General features: G+C 38.9%; 1 protein-coding gene across 3 annotated transcripts in view; it reads right to left on the bottom strand.

Moving 5' to 3' along the window:
* DPY19L1 (dpy-19 like C-mannosyltransferase 1) overlaps positions 1 to 19,633 on the bottom strand; it is a 95,805-nt gene that overhangs the window by 72,062 nt on the left and 4,110 nt on the right. For all 3 annotated transcript variants that reach the window (XM_043540613.1, XM_037890067.2, XM_043540612.1), the window contains exons 3-7: positions 14,769 to 14,793; positions 13,233 to 13,320; positions 12,440 to 12,577; positions 7,542 to 7,662; positions 5,606 to 5,699 (exon numbers count right to left, since the gene is read on the bottom strand). In XM_043540613.1, coding sequence (XP_043396548.1) covers positions 5,606 to 5,699; positions 7,542 to 7,662; positions 12,440 to 12,577; positions 13,233 to 13,320; positions 14,769 to 14,793 — 466 coding nt within the window. The remainder of the gene's footprint in view (positions 1 to 5,605; positions 5,700 to 7,541; positions 7,663 to 12,439; positions 12,578 to 13,232; positions 13,321 to 14,768; positions 14,794 to 19,633) is intronic.

Below are 19,633 nucleotides of genomic sequence, written 5' to 3'. Positions count from 1 at the left end.
AAATATTAGTTTTGTGTTCTAAATTGAACTGATGAATTACCAATTTGAAAGGGAAAGCAAAAAAATGTGAAAGGCCACAGTTTTTCTGAGTACTTATCTGAAAGTAAGCCACCAAATAATTTTCAAACATTGCCTTCTAGGAGGGAAAAGGAACAATAATAAAAAAATTAAACTTCTCTGTTTAACACAATGAACTACATTTCAATATTAGCATTTTTGTGTCAATGATTTCTTATACCTAATCTAGGATTCTGGTACCTAATTTTCACTCTTAAGGAGAAATAGCCAATATTATAATTAAGGTCTTGACAAATTAGTTTTTACATTTCTTGTACACAACGTACATTTGGAATTCTTAGATGTTGCATCTTGAAAACTTGAGGCTAAGATGGAAGTTACATTTTGTGATTAACCATTTAGAAGGGGCCTATAACTGACTGAACTGACTTTTGTTGGCTCTAGAGTTTCATTTGTTCAACAGAAGAACTTAAGGGCCTGATTCACTACTCCAGTTTTACATCAAAGTAACTCGATTGAAATAAAATCCAATGGTTTAATTGGAGTAACAGCAGCGTGTAACTGAAGTGAAACTGTACTCACAGAGCAACACCCAGTTCACTGATGCACCAAGAACAATGTATCTGCTATATCCCAGAGAACTGCCAGGATCCAACAGAACACTAATATTTCAAAAGAAAATTGCCAATGCAGAATAGTCAGAAAGGAAAGGAGTATTGTGTCTCCAAACATGAACAATGTTTCAACTAAGATGGAAACTTCCTTCTGGGTGTTGAAATGGACTCCTGATACTTTCAGTGTCACAAAGTTGAGCTGAAAAACAAAGAAATTTCTCACACAGATCACAGAATTTCCTCATAAATTGACTAATATGTGAGTGTATTATATTAATATGAACAGTGAGTTACAGTAGCGTGGTAATACCTAGATCAAACTTTTTGGTGACAGAAGCCCAGGCCTCCTTCATTGAGGTCAACGTGAGCTGTTGCCAGTACCTTCATCTGGACCACGAATGGTCCCCATACTTGTTGCTTTTATATTATAATTTTGTTACTCTATACTCCCTCTATTATTTCCCCCCCAAAAAACTAAAGTTGTTGCAAATAAACACCATACTAACGTTGCTCATTTTTGATTACTCTGTTAGCTTGGTATTGTTTGTCAAAAATCATCTTCATATTAAACCACTTGAACAAACCTAAAGACCAAACAAATTTGTTTTAAAGTAGGACACTGTTACACCAAAACTTTAGTACTAAATCTAGTACTGAAACAGACTGACTAAAAAATAATCTGATGTGGACAAAAACAGTGTTAAGCAGCTAGATAGTACGATCTGTTTTTCCGGAAATTATGGAAGTGCTACAGCAGTGCCCTCTTGTGGGGCCGTACAGTAATAAGGTCTTCATTATGCTAAAAAATAGGGTTTACTACTTTATAATTCAGAAATATAATTGTGTTGTGGGTCAAAAGAGAGACAGGAAGGTTTAGCTTTGGAGTAATGTTTTTTTAAACCAGTACTATTTACATTAGTTTGGGAGTTTTGAAGTTACAAGAGTATAAAACTTGCCCAAGAATAAACAGTGGTTATTTTGAAATCATTTTGTCTTTAAACAGCTCAAAAAATTGCGGATTTTAAAAATGAAATTTTGCAAGCTGCAAAATTGGTCCACAACATGGACTTATGTCTTGGGAAATTATTGTAAAAATGGTCAGGATATTAAACATTTAAAGCATGAACTGTGTTCAAGAACTGTAAAAGTATGTTCCTTTGTGTTTTCAGTTTGCATACTTTCTGTCCAATTGTTAACTAGCTCTTAAGTTATGCAATATACATTTTTAAAATACAAAAACTAATTATGCTGACCAAAGGATAAATCCTAGTTTATTTTCTGTTACAATAAAAATCAATAAAATAATGCAGTTTAAAAAAAACTTCTGTAGAAGCAGTTAGGGGTTAAAAAAAAAAATCAGATAAATATTCAAAGATCCTGCAGCCACCAAAAACCGCAAGTCATGCAGAGTCAATGAGTTCCGGGTACAACTCTGTGAGGAGGATTAAACAAATCAATGGGGTGCTGAAACAGTCACAAAAATAAATCTCTTACAGAACTACACAATGCTGCATCTAAGATGTAACCTGTTATATTAATACTAAAAATTTCAAGATCAAAAACACATGATTAACAAAGAAACAAATGCGCTGCCTTCAAAAAACAAATTAAAAGTAAGAACTATGCAAAGTAAAGATAAATATAGTTTAAGGAATATACTGAAGGTAAACAATCCATGATATAATACTGCAGTGTAAGTACCAACTCCTAATTGCATTATGCATGCTGTAGCATTATATATGCCTAAAGGGAGCATTAGCTTAACACATGAGAAGACAGTTTAGAATACTGAAGCACAGAATACTATTGAACTGCTGGTAAGCATAATCATTTCCTGGAAAAAGTTACTACAGGGTTTGTTTGGGGGAGAGCGTTGGGGGTGTTTCTTGGAGGAAGAGAAGGAAGGTTATACTAAAGACTTTGCTAACTTGGTGGTTTGATGATAACGATGCCATACTACTACACACAACTTGCAGAAGGGGGACAGCACACACATGCACATAAAAAAGGGTAGGAACTATACACACTGTGGATCTCTTGACCAAACACTGGGCTAGTGTTGAAGGAGCAGAGACACAAAATTAAGTTTTTTCTGACTTTTAAAAATAGGCCCTTCAGCTGGAAGCTGCATACTCCAGGCTTCTGAAACCTAGAAATTTTAGTTTAATTAAGTAAGTCATATTTATGAGTGTTCTGTACTAAAATAATGAAGACCTAATTAGGTAAGTTTCAACTGGCCACTTGCTGGCAGAACCAGCACTAAAGCAATGAAGAGACTGCTATTTTGACTTCCTAGATACATTATGCTGAAGTACAGAGACATTTAATTAAAGAAAAATTATTTAATTATTCAAGGTACATAAAGAACATAAAAATAAGCTGTAGTTTAGAGGTAGCGGAGGGAGTAGAGCAAACAGTGGTAGCTCTCCTAGGTACAACACAAGGCCTAAATTTATTGTTCTTCACCACTTTGGCTAGAGGTGTAGACGGACTGAAACCCCCACAAATTGCACAGGCACTAGAGTAGGTACTTTTTATTATCCTAAAGCAACTCTTCAGTCAATTGAAAGGGCAGCAAAGATAGACAGCCAAGACCTCACTGTTGGGGCAGCAGGAACAAAATCAACAGGTTTCTTCCAGGTTCTTCATGTTCTGGAACACCCTACAAATAGAATCATTTGCATCCTACAACCAGAAGGTTCCTGCGAACTATTTCATGAACAGAACTTAGCATGGAGGAAGATTGATAAGCTTTTTCTGGTGATTAAGCCATCTTCTGCTCTCACTTCCTCCATCACTGATTAGCCAAAACTGCTAACCTGATTCTATGCAGTGTAGTTGTAGCCATCCGTAGTCCTAGGATATTAGGACGACAAGGTGGGTGAGGTAATATCTTTTACTGAACCAACTTCTGTTGGTGAGCGAGACAAGCTTTCATGCCACACAGACCTGAAGAAGAGCTTTGTGTGGCATGAAAGCTTGTGTCTCTCACCAACAGAAGTTGGTCCAATAAAAGATATTACCTCACCCAACCTATTCTAATCACTTCAAAATGGTCATGATTCCCTTTGTTTTTTCATGTCTCATGCAGATGTCTAAGCCCCCTCAATCTCCAGGTAGTCAAAAATTATAGCCATACTAGATTACCAATGGCTTTTCTAATCCAGTATACTGTCTCTGAGAATGGGCAACAACAAATGGTTCAGGGAAAAAAAAACAAGAAACCCCTAATGGACATTTATGGAATCATTTGCCATGGGGAATTTTTTTTCATAATCCCTAGCAGCTACTGGTTGGCTTATGCCTTGAAACAAGGGTTTAATTTCCTTATTCATCTTTACCTTTAATTTTTTTTATTTGTATGTGTAAATGTATATATGAGAGTATGAATGCTCTCATACTCAATAAAAATGTTGAATCCTACCAAGTTATTAGCTTCCATATCTTGTAGCAATGAATTCAGTTGGTTGGTTGATTAGGGAAAGGGGAAGGTTTTAAAAAATCCTTTCACCAGTTTTAAGTGTGTTGCATTTTTATTTCATTGGATGATCTCCTGTTCTTATATTATGGGAGAGGGAAAATAGGAGCATCCTATTTTCTCTCTTGCATTATTTTAACACTGATGATATACCACCTTCCTTTACAGATGACAATGGAAAGTCCAGAGGATCAGCTTTTTGAAGCTCAAAAGCAGCACTTGGTCCAATAAAAGATATTACCTGCCCTATCTTGTGTCTCAATAGAAAACACTTCAGAAATATAAACTTCTATACAACTTGAACTGTAGGTGGCTTGTGTTTAGATTAAACTATTTAATTTCACTACTAAATCTCTAATTTGAGAATTTACATCCAGCACAGTCCAACTCAGGAGACAAAATACTGAGAACTTAAAACACAATAATGAGCTTTGAGTGACATTAACATAAAATGTGGATTTCACTTTAAACTGCCTGCAGTATCCTCAACCTGACAGGCCTCTCTTGTACGTAAAGGTTACCTGTTGTCTTAGAACATGCTGCATTCATCCATTACAATATCAAATATACACACCAAAAATCAGATGAACCCACTGTAGCAAAGGAGACACAATATCACTCCTGAAATTTGTTAGCTGAACTAGGCAACTTCCCATTTTCACTACTATGTTCGGTTTTATCCCAATGTTGTTCTTCATTGCAGCTACTTGTAGTTGGGAGTGCCCAGAGTGTAACAAGTCATTATCTCTATACCACCATCCCATATTCAGAAGAGTACAGAAGGAGAGGAGGGGGGAAGCAAAGAGCAGAGAAGTATGGTATCTGTGAAGTAAGAGACCAATTCATCCATCTCCCGCTCAATTATTTGTTTTTGCACCACAGTCTTATGAGAATAAAGGGAAGAAAAAACAGAAGCATAACCAAGTCCATTTTGGTTCCTGAATTGAGTACAGATACTGTAAATAAATACAGAATTTCACAACGAGAGGAAATGTATGCAACTCTTTGTTTCTGTAAGATTGCACCAACTGAGAAGGAAAGAAACCTCAGTCTTAAGGTTTTTAGATAAGAAGCTTAAATCAAAGGAGCACAGTATAGCTGCAGCCAAAGCACTATAAAACTCTGGGTTTGGTTAGAGACATAACTGAACAACTACATTTTAAAAGAAAATGTGTTTCATTAATAACTGAGGTCATGATGTCAAATATTATTAAAAATGTATACTATCCTGCTTACTGATTTCCAAATGCTACCTCCTTGATATTTTTATCTTCTCATATTTGCTTAGTTGTCATCCAAATTAAGGGATTAACAAGCTCCTCTACAAAAAAGTATGTTTAATACAAACATGTAAATAATGCCCCAAAATAACTGCTTCACTGAGTATCCCAAAAACCACATTTTTACTTTAAAGAGTTATTAAAATGTTTACAAACACTATAATTTTACTAAAAACTTGTTACCTTTGAAATTACTTGCTGCTCAACTGTCTTACCTTAGGTATGTGCCATATATGAAGAACAATGACATCATTACTCCATTTAAAAGAAAGATCACAGCAACATAAAAGGAAGCAGGGTCTCCCAATCCTAACAAACAGCAATTAACATACAGATATTGACAAAAATATACTAATACGACAGATTTTATATGTGTATATTCTAGCAACAAAAAGTCAGAATAACATGTTATATAGCATGTAACCTTACTACATGTATATCGAGAAAAATAAAAATAATTTATCTTTTGATATCTCCAAGCTAACAGAGGGAGTAGCGAAGAGGAATGCACCACCAGAAAACGTGTGAATCAGATGCAATCTCAAGGCATTCAAAAATAAAAAGTGAACTCTTTTCTCCCACAATAAAGGCAATTTAAAAGAGCCATGTTCAATCCATAAGGGGTGGCAAGGAAAAGATGACACCCGGGTCTGCAGACATTATTCCCTACATGCTGAAAACATAGGAGGGAATTTCTTCAAAACTGAGATGAATTGGCTGGCATGTATGGAAGCCCTGATAAGCATCAATATACTGCCTCTCAAAGAAGTTAGGAGAATAATTCAAAATATCTTGCTTTTGATTAAGTTAGATAAAAAGAACTGTGCAGACTCTGAACAGAGCCCTTATTTTTTGGGGTAGCTTAAGAATAATGAAGCATTAAAACAGTTACAACAAAAGTGAATTAGGTTTCTCTTAATATAGGGCAGTTCATACATGCACAAATCCCACAATATATATTTACAATTCAAACTAATCCATTAACTTTTTATTCCATTACCAGTAGTTTTAACCTTTACATTTATTTTAAAAACAAAGAATATACCTCTTAAGGTAAAATTGGATTTAAAGTCTGTTCCATAAAAGTTTTTAAAGATTTTTTAATTAAATGTGAATCTGATTTATACAGCTCAGTTAAATTATAGCATATTTCTAAATTTCAAAAGACAAAATGAAAAGGTTGTTTTACAAGACACCCTTTATACTTAAGGTATTATAAAAAGCTTTATCACACATTATCAAGCACGTTCCTCCACATCTGAAATAGCACTTGCTCATGCCTGAGCTCTGGGAACTAAAGATCAGATACAAGATCCTCACATCCATTCCAGCCCATTTAAACTGGGTGAAAGATCCAGATTACCCCAGGGGAGGATTCCCCCAGTGCAATCACTATGGAAGGTTGCCTTCTAAAATTCCCTCACAAGCTCTGGTGTATGGAACATGTAGAGGGCAGGGCCGCAGCACTGCAGATATTTGAGTAGCACTGTCACTCAGACGGCAACCCAGGGAGGCTGCCTAACTTACACAGCCCTAAAGATCTTGTCTAAATTATGCCAGGGGCCACTGTGGTCCTCAGAGCAACCCAGGATTGGGAGGGCTCAAAGATGGCTTAAAACCAATTTAGGCTTGCCACTACAACAGTTGCTTGAGTTAGTACACTTGATTTACTGCACTCAAGCTAGCCTAGCTCAAGTGAGATGGACCAAAATGCGACACATTCCATTTACACAGTCTAATTTGGTTAGCAGCTGAGGAATTACAATTCGAGCTGCTGCATGCCCACTACATTACCAACTCCCATGTCCGCAGCATTGCAGCTTCAACTCATCCTCTTCAACAGGCAATTAGCTCAAGCTAGACATTTTTGCACATGGATGAGAGTTGGGTTAGGGGCAAAACTCAAGTTATAGCTCAAGCTAGTGCTGCAGTGAAGACAAGCCCCTAGTCCTCACCACCTGGATTGCAAGTTCTGTGCTGTGCCTCTACGAGGCACAGCACAAAATCCCTCCTTTTCCATGTATTTCATATACTATGTTGCAAAATTAGCTAAAACACAGGCTTAACTAAATGAAAATGAGCCAATGATGAACACACATTAACCAAAATACATGCAAAACCACAAGAATATACTAGGGGAAAAAAACTTGCCTTCACAGCTTTCAACAGGACTAAGCCCTTCTCCTCTGTTTACAGTCCAGCATGTCTTGGTCTGAAGACCAATAAAATCCATTACCCCTGTGTATATGCGGTACCAGCTGGCGAGGACCACCTGTGTAGAAAATAGGATTTGAAGTTTCTAAGTAGGAACTTAGATTTAGAGATTATCTCCATACCTACGGCAGCCTTTCAAACAGCCAGGAACTAGTAAAATGCCATGAAAGCGTTTCCAAGACTCCACATTTTTAATTTCTACAAAACTAAGGATTTTTGAGATGATTCACTCTGAATACCCAACATAGCTCTATTGTTCAGCATTAGTCTTAACACTATACCTGCTTAACATCAGAAGTGTATATACCCATCAACCTAAGGCAGTTGTTCTCAACTTTTCCAGACTACTGTACCCCTTTCAGGAGTCTGATTTGTCTTGCGTACCCCAAAGTTTCACCTCAATTAAAAATACTTGCTTACAAAATCAGACATAAAAATATGCAAGTGTCGCAGCACACTATTGCTGAATAATTGCTTACTTTCTCATTTGTACCACGTAACTATAAAAATCAGTTGGAGTATAAATATTGTACTTACATTTCAGTGCACAGCATATAGAGCAGTATAAACAAGCCATTGTCTGTATGTATGACATTTTAGTTTATACCGATTTCGCTAGTGCTTTCTATGTAGGCTGTAGTAAAACTAGGCAAATATCGAGATGAGTGGATATATCTCCGGGAAGATCTTTACATACCCCTGGTTGGGAACCACTGTATTCAGAACCATGTAGGAATTGGTATATTTGAACATTTTATGGAAGGAGCTCTATGAGCCAACTTTGCTTAGCAGATGTCTCTCAGATGGTCCCAAATTTTTCCCACAAAGTTGGCAAAGCATGCATAGAGCAAGCTGTCAAACAACAAAGTATCCAAATACCCTAGTCACACCCTCTAATACAAGATCAAATTCATCTGACCAGGATACCTCTAGATATCTGATACAGAGAGATGGTTAACATGAAACTGAGACATCTCTTTAGGGAAAATAATCACACAGACATGAAGAACTGCATAATGTTCTTTATGGATCACTAAGTAAGGAGAACACGATAAGGCTACCTCTTGGCATGGCCAGAATAATAGTAATAGACAAATCCTAAGTTTTGTATTAGTTTTTACTCCCTTCTTACTCAAGCTAATTCCTATAGAGTGAATTGGAATTTATCTTACTAAGGACCTCAGAATTTGCAATAATACCACACTTCCATAGTGCTGCCTTCCATTCAAAGATCTTAATGCATTTTACAACCAAGAATGAATTAAGCCTCAACACTCCTGAGAGATAGGAAATAGATTTTCTATCTGTAAAATGGGGATAATACTAAGGCACAAAAGTTAAGGCAAGACAGAAAGTCTGGCTGAACTGAGAATTGAACCTAGGCTACTCATCACTGAGATCTGTGCTTTAATTACAAGTGACCTTTAATCACAAGGCTATCATTTATCCAATTGCCATCACAAAGAACATCTAAACTGACTAGAGGAAAAGCAAGTTCTGAAGTTCAAGAATGTCAGGCACACTCAATTAAAGTTCCAAACAATGAGAACTGTGACCTAACATAAGAGGTAGTTCAAAATTTGTGCTGGAAATGGCCCACCTTGATTATCATACACAATGTAAGGAGAGTGGTCACTTTGGATAAGCTATTACCAGCAGGAGAGTGAGTTTGTGTGGGGGGGGGTGGGGGGGTGAGAAAACCTGGATTTGTGCTGGAAATGGCCCAACTTGATTACAATACACATTGTAAGGAGAGTGATCACTTTAGATAAGCTATTACCAGCAGGAGAGTGGGGTGGGAGGAGGTATTTTTTCATGCTTTGTGTGTATATAATAAGATCTTCTAAACTTTCCACAGTATGCATCCGATGAAGTGAGCTGTAGCTCACGAAAGCTTATGCTCAAATAAATTGGTTAGTCTCTAAGGTGCCACAAGTACTCCTTTTCTTTTTGCGAATACAGACTAACACGGCTGTTTCTTTGAACTGTTTTCAGAGTAAGTTGCACTTCAGGGATGAATCCTGGCCCCACTGACGTCAAGAGGAGTTCTGCCGCTGACTTCAGAGGAGATAGGATTTTAGCACAGGTTCCCCTTTTGTATCTCCTTTGTATGCACCAGAAGAAACAAATCAACTTACATTCTTAAAAAGGACATTTCCCTTTTTCAGCCCTCCTTGCAGAAACCTGAGGCTTGTGGGAATTAGATTCCTTAGCTACCAACTCTAATGTCTCTCAAAGGACTAAATGGTCGACCAGACCTTAAAGAGCCACTGATATACTTTTGTCATGAAGTGTGTCATCCGCTAATGTTACTGAGTGCCGCTGCACACTCAATAAATACTACAGAGGAGATTCTCAAACACCCTTGGTGAGGTGAGTATCTTAGTTAGGCTCCTTTGAAAATTCTGTCTGACAGACCCTGCTGTTTCATCAATACTTCACAAGAAATTCTATTTAAGTTGTAAGTGACCTTTATCAGGAATAAACTCTTGAGTCCATTCAAGGGCTGCACTAGTTTTAATTATTATACACAGCTACTCATGTACCTGGTACTAAACACTAACAATATTCTTGTCAAAGGCTTCCTTAGATGAGATGGCTAATGATTAAGGCTACATTTTAGTCACTGGTATTTTTAGTAAAAGTCATGGACAGGTCATGGGCGATAAACAAGAATTCATGGCCCATGACCTGTCCATGACTTTCACTATACACCCCGACTAGAACTTTTTTTTTGGGGGGGGGGGCGAGGGGGCTTCCCATGGGTGCCACGGGAGGGCAGCCCAGGTGCTGGGCGGGGGGTGTCAGGCGGCGCATGGCCGGGACCCTTGCTGGTGCTGGGGGGAGAGGGGGCGCAGTGGTGCTCGGCCTGGGACCCCAACTGGTGCTGGGAGTGGGGTGGGGGCTGGCGGGGCCTGCAGGCTCCGTACCTGGCTCTGTGCCTCCCCCCTCCCAGCAGCAGCAGCAGAGTTTGGGTGTGGGAAGAGGGGTTGGGGCACAGGACAGGGTGAGGCAGGCTCTGGGTGGCGCTTACCTGGGGGGCCGTTCAGAGCCCACCTCACACCGTCCCGTGCCCCAACCCCCTCCCACACCCAAACTCTGCTGCTGGGGGGAAGAGGGCAAGACTGCCCCAGCAGCAGCTGGTGTGACTGACGCAGGTACTGCCTGAACTGCCCCTGAGCCAGGCGCATTGGCTGCTGCAAAAAAGTCATGGAGGTCACGAAATCTGTGACAAACTCGCAGCATTACTAATGATTGATGTAAATGGAGGAAAATTAGATGCAGGAAAACTGCTGTGTCAATCACACATCAATAGCCTCTTAGCTACCTGGACCACATTCAAATACTTCGTCAATGAAAGTTTGGGATCTGGGTTATGCCAACAAGATTCCAAAAGGATCTACATAGTCTACATTTCTTGCACTGTAGCCTATTCATGCTCTTATAGCATGGCCACCACTGTATATCTGATTGACCCAGGTCTTGATGTCCTCATTTACGATACTTATTTGCCACCTTTCATTTTAACCACTAATTGCAGATTAAGTATACACATTTGATCGGGCAGGCTCAACTTTGCTAGGTCACTCTTTAGCTGAAGTCAAAATTCTCTACTGCTTCAGAATGAAAGGAACTTTGTATCACTCAAGCAGAACAGTGTATAAATGTTACACACTGGCATATTTTGTAACCAAAGGAGGGGAAAAAATGTATGAGGAATAAGGTTCCTATTCTGTATATAAGCTAGATTCATAAAAAACTTGATTTAATCAGCTGATGAAATAGTCTCAAATATTAGTAAATACAAAGTAATAGCAGGCAGTGTGCCCTAAGAGATCCATGTTTTGCATTTATTTCTCAACACAGAAGTCAAACTATGATTATAGATCAAGGTCAGAATCTAATCTAACCTCCTGCATACCACCAGCCAAAAATCCTCACTCGGTGATCTCTGCATCAAGCCAATAAAGAATTGTTATTTACTCTACAGTAACTGTGGTCCTTTGAGATATGTTGTTCACATGTACACAACCTGCTCACCAACGGTGCCTCCTAAACGGTTTCTTAAAGAAACTGTTGGTGATGTGAAAGAAACAGGTTACCCTGAAGTTAAGCAGCATCACCAACCTGCCAGTCTTCAGGAGAGGGAAGAAAAACAAGAAAACAAGGGAAGAATGAAAACAGATTGCAGCTGAAGAGTGGAAAATTAAGGTGTGAAAAATGTCTACAGTTTGATTGACTGCTGCCTGCTTGAAATCAGTTAGGGGGTACACCCCAGAGGAAACCAAATCATAGAAACATATAATAGCTACCTAATTTAAATGAAGAAGTTACCATACAATACTTAAATTCAGTTACAATATAATTAAATGTATATTTCAGGGAAGATTTCTTTCTGCGCTATAGCAGTATCACTCTTTTCAGCACAATTTTTACTTTCTAAATAAAACACTAGGACAGGGATCGGCAACCTTTGGAACGCAGCACGCCAGGGTAAGTCCCCTGGCAGGCTGGGCCAGTCCCCTGGCAGGCTGGGCCAGTTTGTTTACTTGTCGTTTCTGCAGGTTCAGCCGATCGCAGCTTCCACTGTCCGCGGTTCGCCGTGCCAGGCCAATGGGGGCTGCAGGAAGCGGCGCAGGCTGAGGGATGTGGCAAACCGCGGCCAGTGGGAGCCGCAATTGGTTGAACATGAGGACGCGGCAAGTAAACAAACCGGCCCGGCTCACTAGGGGGCTTACCCTGGCAGGCCGCATGCCAAAGGTTGCTGATCTCTGCACTAGGACATTAACCAGTGTTTTCACAGAAACAGGTACTCCTTTCAAAATATGGCTTACCTCTGGATAAAGATTGAACCTTTTTAACGTGTTAATCACCAGAGGATATTCAGTTAGTTTATCGTTCATAATCATCCACATTCCATTCCAAAATGATGGTGCTTCAACAATCGTCTTGAAATAGGAATAATAAAGGCCCTAAAAGGATGCATAATTTAGCAGAAATTAATCAGGTAGTACCATTTGTATTGTCCTACATAAGATTCCTTTTTTTAAGTGGAATTCATTATTATAAGACTCAGATAAACCTAGTCAGCACAAATACACAATTTTCCAAGTTTCTTCATGTTAGTACCATTTCGAAACTCAGTTGGGCAAAACACCCAGAGAACTTCCATTTTGTCTCAAAAGAAGCATGAAATACTATAGAGAAAGGTAGTTAAAAATATTCCATGCAGTTAGGACATATGTTTCATTAACAAAGTGACAGAGAAACTGGTAAATGCGGGTAAATGTTCACTTTTTAAATGTGTGCTTCATTAAATTAGTAACTTTATAAAGTTATGAAATAGGGTATTTAAAATTTTACATATTTTATTGTACATTAGGTCACAATATCATGTTTAAAATAAAATATTTTTGAAACCCATTTTAAAGGGAACTCAATAATTTATATATGAAATTGGTACCTCAAAATTAACATATAAATATATGTTACTTATAAAGTATTTGTATGTGTTATTTTTTCTTGCTGTGGAATTTTGGAAATTATAAGATCAATTATTCCAGACAAGTTTTAAAGACTACAGTGTCGCTTTTTATTTAAATTATTTAGAAGAAAAAAAGATCTAACCATTTCAGTGCGAAAAGCCATCTCTCTTTCCAGCGTTGAAAGGTGAGAAAAATGACGGTCATTTTCAAAAAGAGTTGTAATATGACACCTGCATGAACAAAACCTATTCAGTTTCAATGTTCAGGTTTTGAAACCAGTACTGATTTATACACACTAGGAAACTTTTAGTAAATATTTTCACATCAGAAAACACAGCAGACCTAATGCAGCTACTGTAATTCAGTCTGCTGTTGTACTGATGATTACTTTCCACTCTCCTCTCTTCACACTATCCATTTTAAGTGAGTTAACTAAAATAAAGAGAATGTGAATCTACAAGGGTCTCTTGCAATACCATTAAAAAGGGATTTTTTAAAAAAATCAAATGCATATATAAAAAATATTTTATAATAAAGTGGAAGAGACACGTGGATCGAAAGCTAAGTGCTCTTAGAATGAGCAAATCTGACTTCAGGGAAGGAAATTCTGATGTATGCCTACCAAATCAGTGAAAGATTAAAAAAGTGGAGCAAATGCTGCAATTAAATGGAAGTACTTTATATTTGCCCAGGGAAGTTTTCCCTGCTCAATGCCTTTTACTAAAGTACAATTATGTACCAGTATGAGGATATCAAATGGTGATTTTAATCTTAAAAAAGGATACAGATCATGAGGGGAAAAAAAAAAAAAAAAAACCACTTGCCAGAGGAAATATATATTTTGCCTCTGCAAGCATGCTGAGTAGGGTTGGCTCCTTCTCTGGAAGAGAGGGGAGAAGAAAGGAACAGAACAGCCAAGTGACACTATCCCTTTATTAGGAGGAGGGGGGTTGCAAGAAACACAGCACTAGATACTGTTAGTTTTGGGGGGTTTGTTATGGGTTTTGGGTTTTTTTGTTTTGGTTTGGTTTTTTTGGAGGAGGGAGGAAGGAGGGTTAGGGGAGCAGAATGGCTGGAGTTGCTAATTTTTTTTCCACAGATACGTAGAAAAGCAGTCACTGATCCTTTCACAGATATTGCTGCTTTTAAAAGTGGGGAGTGAGACCTGGAGCTGAGGTCTTAGGAAGAACAGTAGTAACTGGGAGGCCAAGAGCCTACTGTGCACACAAGAGAGCAAGAAGAAGCAGAGAAGCCCTTACAAGAGGCAAAATGGGATACAGAATTAGTACATTTATTAATGGGCAGAATTAAATAGGGAACAGAAAGGATTTATTTGGGGGCCCTCATAACTGACTGGATGATAGGAAGGAGTACCAGTGAAAATATGCATGGCTTTGAGGGTCACAGCCATATAGGTATTTTTCACCCAGACAGTAGACTTAGCCCTTGAAAGATTTCCCCCTAAACTTTTTGCCCAAGTCCAGAATCACAAAAACAGAATAACTATGTTAAAGATGATGACTTTCACTGAAAGGAAAGATATGAAGATAATGGATAAATTAGTCACCCCAGTGGCTTATCTATCTATCTATCCATATATATGATGCTTCCCGTTGTTTTAAAATGGTAATATTTCTAATTACTTATATCAATCTTAAGCCAATAAAAATAATCTTACCAGTGTAAAACTCCTGCTAAAGCAGCTGTTTAAAAAAAAAAAAAAAAAAAAAAAAAAAAAAGAGGTAAGTGTCTTCATTATCAAACATTTAAACTTAAAAAATGTTCTTTAAAATAATTACAGAACAGTTATCATGGACTTGCACACTGCAGACTGTGCTCAACTCAGCTTCTAGGAGAAGGAAGGATAGGAGTAACCTGTTCTGCTTTTGAGATGAACTTTTTTGGCCAACACTTAAACATCTGGAATTAAATGGACAGTATTAATACAAAATACTTCAATACATACCATGGATCATTCAAATGGACCAATTAGAATTCAAGCCATTTATTTCAAAAGGCAAGAAAGAAAAATAATAAGCTGTAAAAGCCAAATGTCACATCTAACTTGCTGACACAGTACACTTTATACATCTAAGACAGCAATACTAGTCAGATTTTTTTTAAAGTAATATATTCTACCGTTAGCATCTTGTATGTCACAAAATACCTTGCACTGAACAAAAACTAGAGGCAAAACAGTCTGTATGACTAAAGGAAAATACATATACATTGTGCTTGTTTTATGTTGAAGAAAAATGTTACTTACAATTACTATGAAAATCTGCAATGTAAATGTCACAGAAAAACATTCCTTCCCCAGCAAACAAAATGCAGCTGAAAAAAACATCTGACAATGACGTTACATGCAGCTTTTAATAAAAACTTAAATGTTTGCTCATATAAAATTTACACGCCATCCTTAAATTTAGAATATTTTTACAAATACTTCTGGAATAAATTACATATAAGGGTAGTCTAGTAGTCCCGGTCTTATATTTGAATTAAATTCAATTTTACAGTTTCAGCTTGTCACAGGTTTTTGTACTGACAATGTTTACACGCATTCTAGCAATCAAAACTTCCAGTTTTCCACAAGGGAAGCTATACATAAGGTGTGTCAGCAATGTAACAGCTAATATTTAAATCACCAACAGTACGTTTTAGAGTTAATTATGCTGAGAGGAATGGGGCAGTTCAAAACTCCACAAGCTATTACATCAGTCTGTTTGCAAACTCAGTAAGACAACACTGCATTATTGTATATTCAGTTAACCTTAACATGTTTTCTCCTCAATCATGATCGCAAGAAAGCTTAGATTCTGAAACAAAATTATTACAAAGAGTAGATTCCGTGACGCTGCAGAATGCAAAGGTTTTTGAATATAATTAGACCCACTAACTTAACCTTACATACATCTACAATGAGCAGTATAAAGAGAAAAGATTCACATAGTTACATACATCCTGTAATTGTTTTTCACAATACATTAAAGCCAATTTTACAGTATTTCAATTTTAAAACTGAAATTAATTACATATTAAAACAAAGCACTGAAATTGTGTTTCACTTCCATCAAAGGTACTACATATATTTCATACAGAAGCATATTCTTTAATTCAGCAGAAAAAATACATTCACTCACATTAGGTTTTACAATAATTTCTTATAGCTCTTTTATTCAACTTCACAAATGCCATTCTTTATTGTGTGTATATGATGAAACTATGTCAATAATATCATGCTTGCTTGCAGTCATTACCTCCATATCTGCATTTCAAAAGGTGGTGAGAGCAATTTTGCTCTCTTACACCACTGTAAATTGAGTAGCTTCCTTGACTTTAGTGGAACTATTCCAGATTTACACAAATGTTTTCCATTTACAGATCTGGCCCAGGATATTTTAAATTACATCAGAAATATATACTTAGTATATTTATAAAAAAGGTCACCTTAGTGTAACTTGTGAGAAGTTCAAGGAGATTAGAGAGGCTATAAAAATAAAAAACTCAACAATGGGAGATTTCAACTATCCCCATATTGACTGGGTACACGTCACCTCAGGCTCAGGACGGGATATAGAGACAAGTTTCTTGACGCCTTAAATGACTGCTTCTTGAAGCAGCTTGTCCTGGAACCCACAAGAGGAGAGGCAATGCTTGATTTAGTCCTAAGTGGAGCACAGGATCTGACTCAAGAGGTGAATATAGCTGAACCACTTGGTAATAGTGACCATAATGTCTTCTGCAGTTTCCACAGTATGCATCCGATGAAGTGAGCTGTAGCTCACGAAAGCTCATGCTCAAATAAATTGGTTGGTCTCTAAGGTGCCACAAGTACTCCTTTTCTTTTTGCGAATATAGACTAACACGGCTGTTACTCTGAAACATAACATAATAAAATTTACCATACCTGTCGAGGGGGGAAACACCACACCAGCCCACCATGGTAGCATTTAATTTCAGAAAGGGGAACGACGCAAAAATGAGGAAACTAGCTCAACAGAAATTAAAAGGTACAGTGCCAAAAGTGAAATCCCTGGAAGCTGCACGGAAACTTTTTAAAGACACCATGTGGTGAGGCGGTGTGGTTCCCTGCCGCCCCGGAGAGAAACAAGCCCCTCCGGACACCAGAGTGGGCGGAGCCAGGGAGCTCTGAACCCACACCCCAGAGGGTCAGGCGTTGCCCCGGAAAGATAAAAGCCCGACCTCAGGGCTCACTGGGGAGGCAGCTGCCAGGGAGGCCAGACACCTCCAGCCTAGCTCGCAAATGGGAAAGCCCAGCGGCCTGCGGAAAGCCCGAGGACTGGCCCAACCTGCCCCACGCCAGCTACCCAGAGGAGTTGCCAAGTCTACCCCTGGCCAGCTATCCTGAGGATCCCCTGGTGCTGGACCCCCCTGAGGACCTCACCCTGACCCAGGTACCTCAAGCGGGGGAGTCTGGAAGTAGCCTGGGGGCAGCTGACCCTAGTCTGGCTGCAGCACTGCCAGAACCCATGTCAGTGTGTTGCGGCTAGGATCCCCACTGACACACCAGCGGGTCTTCTGCCGCTGCTAGAGCCCCGGGCTGGGATGCAGTGGAGTGGGAGGGCCTGTGTGCCCCTGCCACCCAACTCGCGGGTGGCAGTCTCCCCTTCTCCCAGGCCCTTTGGAACCTAGGGCCTGGGCCTACTGTTTATATACTGTTGTTGCTCAGTCCTTCCTGAGGGCCTGAGCGCCTGACTCACCAGTGCCCTGCCCTGACCCAGGGCCTGGGCTTACTGTTGTATTTCCACCTTCACAAAGGCCACGGAGGAAGGCTCATGCAGTCGGACTAACTCCCGGCAAGACCTATTCCCCAATTTGGTGAGGCGGTGGGGTTCCCTGCCGCCCCGGAGAGAGACAAGCCCCGGCTAACCTCTCTACACACCCTAATAGAGGCTGAAATTAAATGTATACCTCAAATTAAAAAGCAGAATATGAGGACCAAAAAAAGTGCCACTGTGGCTAAACAACGAAGTAAAAGAAGTAGTTAGAAGCAAAAAGGCATCCTTTAAAAAGTGGAAGTTAAATCCTCTCGAGGAAAATAGAAAGGAGCATAAACTCTAACAAATGAAGTGTAAATATATAATTAAGAAGGCCAAAGACTCAAAAATTAACAGCAAAAAAATTAAATACATCAGAAGCAGGAAGCCTGCTAAACAACCAGTGGGGCCACTGGACGATCGAGATGCTAAAGGAGCACTGAAGAGCCAATACAGAGAAACTAAAGGAATTTTTTGCATTGGTCTTCACAGCTGAAGATGTAAGGGAGATTCCCCAACCTGAGCCATTCTTTTTAGGTGACAAATATGAGCAACTGTCCAAGATTGAGGTGTCATTAGAGGAGGTTTTGGAACAATTGCATAAATTAAACAGTAATAAGTGACCAATATCAGATGGTATTCACCTAAGAGTTCTGAAGGAACTCAAATGTGAAATTGTAGAACTACTAATTGTGGTATGTAACCTAACATTTAAATCTGCTTCTATAGCAGATCAGTGGAGCATAGCTAATGTGATGCCAATTTTTTTAAAAAGCTCTAGAGGCAATCCCTGCCATTACAGGCCAGTAAGCCTAACTTCAATACCAGGAAAACTTGTTGAAACTATAGTAAAGAACAGAATTATCAGACACATAGATGAACACTATTTGTTGCATCCGACGAAGTGGGTATTCACCCACAAAAGCTTATGCTCCAATACGTCTGTTAGTCTATAAGGTGCCACAGGACTCTGCCGCTTTTACAGATCCAGACTAACACGGCTACCGCTCTGATACTATTTGTTGGTGAAGAGTTAATATGGTTTTTGTAAAGAGAAATCGTGCCCCATCAATCTACTAGAATTCTTTGAGTGGGTCAACAAGCATATGGACAAGGGTGATCCACTGGATATAATGTGTGGGGATTTTCAGAAAGCCTTTGACAAGGTCCCTCATCAAAGGCTCTTAAGCAAAGTAAGCTGTCATGGGATAAGAAAAGGGCAACAAAAATATTAGGGATATGGAACAGCTTCCATATGAGAAGAGATTTAAGACTGGGACTTTTCAGCTTGCAAAAGAGACGACTAAGGGGGAATAAGAGATCTATAAAATAGTGAATGGCGTGGAGAAAGTAAATACGGAAGTGTTATCTATTCCTTCTCATAACACAAGAACTAGGGGTCACCAAATGAAATTAATAGGCAGCAGGTTTAAATCAAACAAAGGGAAGTATTTGTTCACACAATGCAGTCAACTTGTGGAACTCTTTGCCAGAGGATATTGTGAGGCCAAAACTATAACTGGGTTAAAAAAAGAAAGAAGTTCATGGGGGATAGGTCCATCAATGGGTACTAGCCAGGATGGGCAGGGATGCTGTCCCTAGTTTCTGTTTTGCCAAAAGCTACGAATAGGTGACAGGGGTAAACATTAATGATTACCTGTTCTGTTCATTCCCTCTGAAGCACCTGGCATGGGCCACTGTTGGAAGACCGGATACTGGGCTAGATGGACTTTGGTCTGACCCAGAATGGCCATTTTTATGT

This window comes from Chelonia mydas, chromosome 2 (assembly GCF_015237465.2).
Source record: "Chelonia mydas isolate rCheMyd1 chromosome 2, rCheMyd1.pri.v2, whole genome shotgun sequence".
NCBI classification, from domain to species: domain Eukaryota; kingdom Metazoa; phylum Chordata; order Testudines; family Cheloniidae; genus Chelonia; species Chelonia mydas.
Note: the sequence above shows the minus strand (reverse complement) of the source record. Positions and strands in the feature narration are given on the sequence as shown.